Consider the following 6,000-nt stretch of genomic DNA (forward strand, 5'->3'; position numbering starts at 1 on the left):
GTTGATTAGAATGGTAGCTCTGAATATGAAAATTGTTGATTGTTTTTATTTACGACAACAAATTCAATTCAATAAATGTGTTACCAGATAACTAGAATGAGTGTATAGAAATGAATCCCGGATCATCGTTCCATCCCCCTCTTTCCACCTGGAGGGGAGAGTTCTGTTTATTCTGGTTTCTCCTCTTGAGTGTGTGGGTTGAGAAGGAAACAGAAATATTCATCACGCCGCCTAGCATCCTAAAAAGTCAAAGCTTCTCCATCTAGCTACCACATCTGAATATTAATTTATTTTTGCTATAAATATTAAAGTAATCTGTACCTTTTAAAATTATTTTCAAATTCCTCCTCGCCATTGATGAAGGCAACCCAGGAGATGGCTGCCAGACATGTTCTAATACAGAGAGTACTTGATAAGGATTTTTCTTGCTCTCTCTCTCTCTCTCTCTCTCTCTCTCTCTCTCTCTCTCTCTCTCTCTCTCTCTCTCTCTCTCTCTCTCTCTCTCTCTTTCTCTCCCCCCACTTAGTCCACAGGGATTCCCTGATGCATCCGACGTGTCAAAAATAATTAGGTTTTGTCAGATTTATCATCGCACCACAAACCCTTTCCCCGAGTAGGGCCCCGGATCATGTTAAGGCCTGTTTGTGTGTGACAGCATTATTATTCTTGTTAGTAGCCCCGCACATCCGCCCACACTCTGTTGTTCCGGAGGGGAAACGTCCCCACTCAGACCGGTGTTTCAGTGTTTTCACACTGCATTTATTGACAGTGGCTAAAGATATTCATTCATTTAGAGTTAAAAACATGTATCATGTATGTCCGACTGAGCTGCCGGGGTGAAGCTGATTAGTGGCGGAGGCTAGCTACAGGTTTTTCCTCTGGAGGAGCGACACGCACGCCCCTGCATATTAACGCCGCGTTGCGCTTTCTATTAACAAGTTCAAATAAACTTGACTCCCCTTGCTCCGGGGGACTAGAGGGGATGAGAAATTCTCCATTATTTAGTATGCAGTGTGTTTTTTTTAGATATATTTTAAGTCAACCAGGTGCCATCAGTAAACTCTTGATGGCCAACCATTATCTGGGTATAAGCCGTTTTCACATTTTGGTCATAAAAAATGTTGATGCAATAGCTTAAGAGTAGAGGTGATGTTTCATGTTGAACTATCGTTTCACAAATACGATGGTTGTTGTTACATGCTGTTTAGCAACGTAATTCAGGCTGATGTCAATTATTGTCATCAAAATGTTTTATGTTTTCTCTGAAAAAAGATGAATATACTTTATGTTTATTATATGGAATGTCTAGTGTACATTCTGTAGAAGAGGGAGGCTATTTGAGTGATTTCTTAGATGTTTTTTTCTGGTTCACCCCCTGTTAATTGCGCTGAGGGGCTTCTCCCTCACAATCTTTCTAATTCCCTTTAACAAATAGCAGTGTGATAAAATATGTGACCCAGGGTGAAGAGTTGATTCCCTAGAGCCTTATATGCAAACAACTCAGATATTCATAAGTGGATCTCTCTGACTTCACCACCACTGTAGACCCCCGTCTGCACCTCACTGACCAACCACCAGACAGACAGAGAAACAGGTTTAGTTCAAATCTGTGTGCTCCAACACTTTGGTAGTGCATGGGTGAAATCAGGGCTTGTGGCACTCATTTGAATTTTAACCAACCTAACTTCTCACTTCAATCATAGTTTTTGTGTTTAATTGTATGGGAGTTCACACATTCACCACTGTACAACAGTAGCTTCTACCTGTGTGGACTATAGGACTCAGGCACACTGGTGGAACTGTATCAATTTCCTACTGTATCATATGTCTTTATGTATAAAATAATTAACAACATATTTCATCCATTCCTTTCCAGGTCAGCGATCCACGTCAAGGAGGAGCCATTGAACATGGACGACAATGACTGTCCGATGTCGCTGGTGACGACAGCCAACCACAGCCCAGAGCTGGACGACGACCGGGAGCTGGAGGAGGGCAACCTATCAGATGACCTGGAGTGACTACTGGAGTCCCTCCCACTACTACAGGCCCCTCCCTCCACCTCCGTCACACTGTCCTCCTACCTGTTTCCTCACAGGCTGTCCTCCTAGAACCTGCTAGAACCAGAACCACTCCTCACCCAGAACCAAACAGATCAAACAGATCAGACCACAGCTGACTCTCCTCCCTCCCGACCCGCGGACTGGAGTATTTATTGAGCATGCATCCGGAAGACGAGGCCCAAAGGAACTCTTTGTTGCAGCCCTTTGGGATCCCTGACTGAACATGACAGGCATGAGACGTCTGGTTTTTAAAACGACTTTCAGACCTGTTTCATTAAGATGGCTTGGCCACTACATACACACAGACAAATACAGAGGCTCATGGACGGAAAACGACAAAAACACGAGTCTGGAAACCCGTTCTGTAGAAAGCTAACGGCCTCATATACTGCCAAAAAAAGATGTTGAATTTTGTGAATATCCAAAACCCTCACAGTAGTTGTTGATGTTAGAAACAATTGCTGGTTCAATTCAAACGTTGCTCTGTCCATCATTTGCACAGGAGTAGTATCAGAAATTAGAGTCACTGCCTGTATGTTGCTAAAAATTAAAAAAAATGTATTTTCTTTTCTTTTTGCGTTCTACTTTTTGTATTTTGATTTCTGGCACCACCAACTGTAAATGCCATTTCCTATTTCCCAACAGTAACAGAAGCACGGTATCAAGACTGTTACAGCTGTCAAAAAAGTAGGCTTCCAGTCTGTATCTGTTTGTGATGAAAGTAATGAACTTGATATCAAGTTTGAAAAACGTAACTGTTTGTGTAAGCACCAACCAATATAGAAAAAATGCATTTCTGCATATTCTTCTGCTGTTCTCTTTTACCTCCTTGTTCTAAAGCTTTGTCTACCTGCAAACAGTCACAGGCAACAGCTAGAAACCAAAGCCAACACTATCAATGGCCAATAGCTTAGACAGAAGCCACCAGACTCTTTGGTCAGCCTTCTGTGACTTTAACTAGTACAAAGAGAAGCTTTCCACAAACTACCTTCTAAATAACCTCTGGGATCGTTTCATTTAGCCCTGTACAAAGATGATTCAAGAAAAAAATAAAAGATTTTGATGTGTAATTTGATAACTCGTAGTGTCCACTTGGATTTTAGGGGCGAGAGGGCAGTATCTGTACATATCACATAACAAGCTATGTGATAGAGACTGGTAGAAAGCAGCTATACTGCAAAAGTGGATCATGACCAAAACAAACATTTGTGTGTTCAATGGAAGTGCAGAAAATTGTGTTGTTGTGAAGATTGTTTTTGATTTCTTTGTTTTTGTTTTAGATTTTCCGTTACCCATCAGGTCATAGTGTTTTCTAATCTAGTGAATATGTAATGTTCAGTGGGACTGTCAAATATGTCATGTCTGATTTCCGTGTGGTTTGTTTTGAGCCGCGTTTAAAACCGAAACTGAAAACACAGTAACCAAACATTTAAAATATCTAGTAAAGCCAAATAAGTCATAATTTCAAGTTGATATGAAAATGGTGTGGCTTGGTTATCACGTAAAAGCAAATAATATAGCCATTGTAGAAGACGGATATCAAAGGTGAAAAGAAACATTTTCTATGTGATATTTGCTTTATTCTATAGTTTAAATACTTCATTACTTAATTCATAGCTTCTTAACTACATAGATACAGTCAGTGGTAGCGTAGGAGAAGCTATCTTTAACTGCACTGAATTCTGTATAGGGTAGGCAACTTGTATATCACATTTGGGATTCTAGTGGCAGGAACAGAACTTAGTGGTTGTCTAAAAATATATTTCATTTCTCTCAGATAAATGTCATCTAGAGAAGTGGATTCTGTTGCTTTACTGGTCATTTCTGTTTTCAGTCAAACCAAAGTTACACAAAATTCTGCCTCTGGTTATGGGATACTTATGTTATACTCTAGAAATGACACACACACAAACGCTTTCAAAGGCTCTCACACACACACACACACACACACACACACACACACACACACACACACACACACACACACACACACACACACACACACACACACACACACACACACACACACACACACACACACACACTGTGTTTTCGGTCTGCCAGCTTTCCTGGTCCTTGTCTTGGTAACCTTCAGATGCAGAAAAACAGATAGTGTCAAATAACTGACTGAGTTGTGTTGTATTTTAACTGACAGTGTGTGTCTGCTTTGTGCGTATGTATGGAAACATACTCTGCATATGTTGTTTTCAAGTGTTGTGCCAAGCCAAAAAAGTTGGCTGCTAGAGCTTAGCGCACTACTACATACATAACCAAACACACGTTACACACAGACTCATGCCGGTTCCACTTCAAGAGGGTGCTGGGCCCAGGAACAAAGCTTATCCCTTATGTACTTTGATGGAGTCAGCAAAATGACTTGAAGACGATATTCATAATAATCTTATCACACCAAATATAAGGACACGGCGTCTTTCATAAAAGGATTCTCCCACTTAACCCCAAAAATGAAGGCTTTCTAAAAGGTTCTACCTCTGCACAACCAATTCAGAACAATTAAATGGCAGATTGCAAGTCGAGTTATTAGAACGCAACAAGTGTTACACTTTACTCAATGGACATGGCTCCACGGACAGTTTACATTCCCAACGTCAGATATGGAAGAAGATTAGTATTGTAATAGGTTGTCCTCAAACATTTGTAGAATGATAATGTAAAAAATACCTTTAAGGGAATATTGTGTTTTAAAATGCATGTCTAAAATCATTTGGTGGACTGGAAAACAATCATTAATAAATACAAATAATATAAGAAATACAAATGATCAGGATGATGACCTAATGCATCAGAATGCATACCTCGGCTATACTGTTTGGGAAGGAAAAAACTGTCAGCCACAGAATGCATATTACCTGTAGATTTTGCATGGGTTTTGTAAAAAATAAAAATGTCTAAAATAGTTGCTTGCACATAATACCAGAAAGATCTCCAGAACTGCAATCTGCTCATCCACTAGATTTTAGGATTGTCTGGATTTTCTGGGATGATTTTGTCTGCATTTTGATAACTGTGCATACTATGTAAAAATGTTGGTGGACCCATAAAATTTACCAGACTTTTTTCTAAGCTAAAAAAAATAATAATAATCAGTGTTTCTTTTCTGAATTTCATGATTTTTTACTGTTCTCTCATTGCTCGCTAAGAATAGCAAACCTGCTTTTTCTGCATCAGCTTTGCGTAGCTGTAAGGCTTAACCTAATGTGTGTATTTATTGCTTGTACCTCTGTGCATACTTTATGAAGCATTATGTCAGGCAGTTGAGTCCTGTATACTTTCTACTACTATCATTCTCTAATAATTGGGAATATGATCCCCCTATGTATACAGTAAATTGGGACTGTAGCAAACACATGTTTATGTAATTGGTGAAAACATTATATGTTTTTGTTTTATTCCTTTATGATCGAGCTCATTTTTGATACTTTCATTACCGTGTACTGTGTCCATGCGTTAAAGATTCTCTGACATTAGAAAGTCATGGTTGAGAATTGTAACAGCCGTTATTATTTTCTGTATTCATGGCTTTTCACTGCTGACTAAAATAAAGGACCAAAACTAGGATTTGAAAAGCAACTGTCTACCTCCAACTTCAGGGAGTTCTTACTTTTTTTGTACACATATATATTTTATTCCTCAAAGTCACAACCATGAAAAATCTAGCTGGCACTACGCATTTATCGTTTCAGGAGTGTGCTACTTCTGAGAATGTTTTTTTTTTTTTTAAACGATTCCATTTTAATGTGTATGTTACAAGGCTTTGTTCCAGATTCTAGCATCCAGAGTCTTGTTTAGAGGAGGGGGACATGTGGATCCATTGGCAGTGCCCTCTGAAGCCAACCCCCTGGACCAGTAACGGCTCAGGGGCCACGTGTTCAAGACACCCTTTGATCAAGTACAACTTTGGCCCAGTACACTACTA

At 39.6% G+C, this 6,000-nt stretch overlaps 1 protein-coding gene across 13 annotated transcripts in view; it reads left to right on the plus strand.

Moving 5' to 3' along the window:
• Window positions 1-5,654, plus strand: part of LOC106576095 (forkhead box protein P2) — a 110,636-nt gene extending 104,982 nt beyond the window's left edge. For all 13 annotated transcript variants that reach the window (XM_082963813.1, XM_082963814.1, XM_082963816.1 and 10 more), the window contains one exon: window positions 1,877-5,654. In XM_082963813.1, the coding sequence (XP_082819939.1) occupies window positions 1,877-2,021 (145 nt within the window). In that variant the 3' untranslated portion in view covers window positions 2,022-5,654. The remainder of the gene's footprint in view (window positions 1-1,876) is intronic.
• Window positions 5,655-6,000: the final 346 nt, after the last annotated feature.

The sequence above is a fragment of the Salmo salar genome, chromosome 17 (assembly GCF_965601325.2).
Source record: "Salmo salar chromosome 17, fSalSal1, whole genome shotgun sequence".
In the NCBI taxonomy this organism is placed as follows: Eukaryota; Metazoa; Chordata; class Actinopteri; order Salmoniformes; family Salmonidae; genus Salmo; species Salmo salar.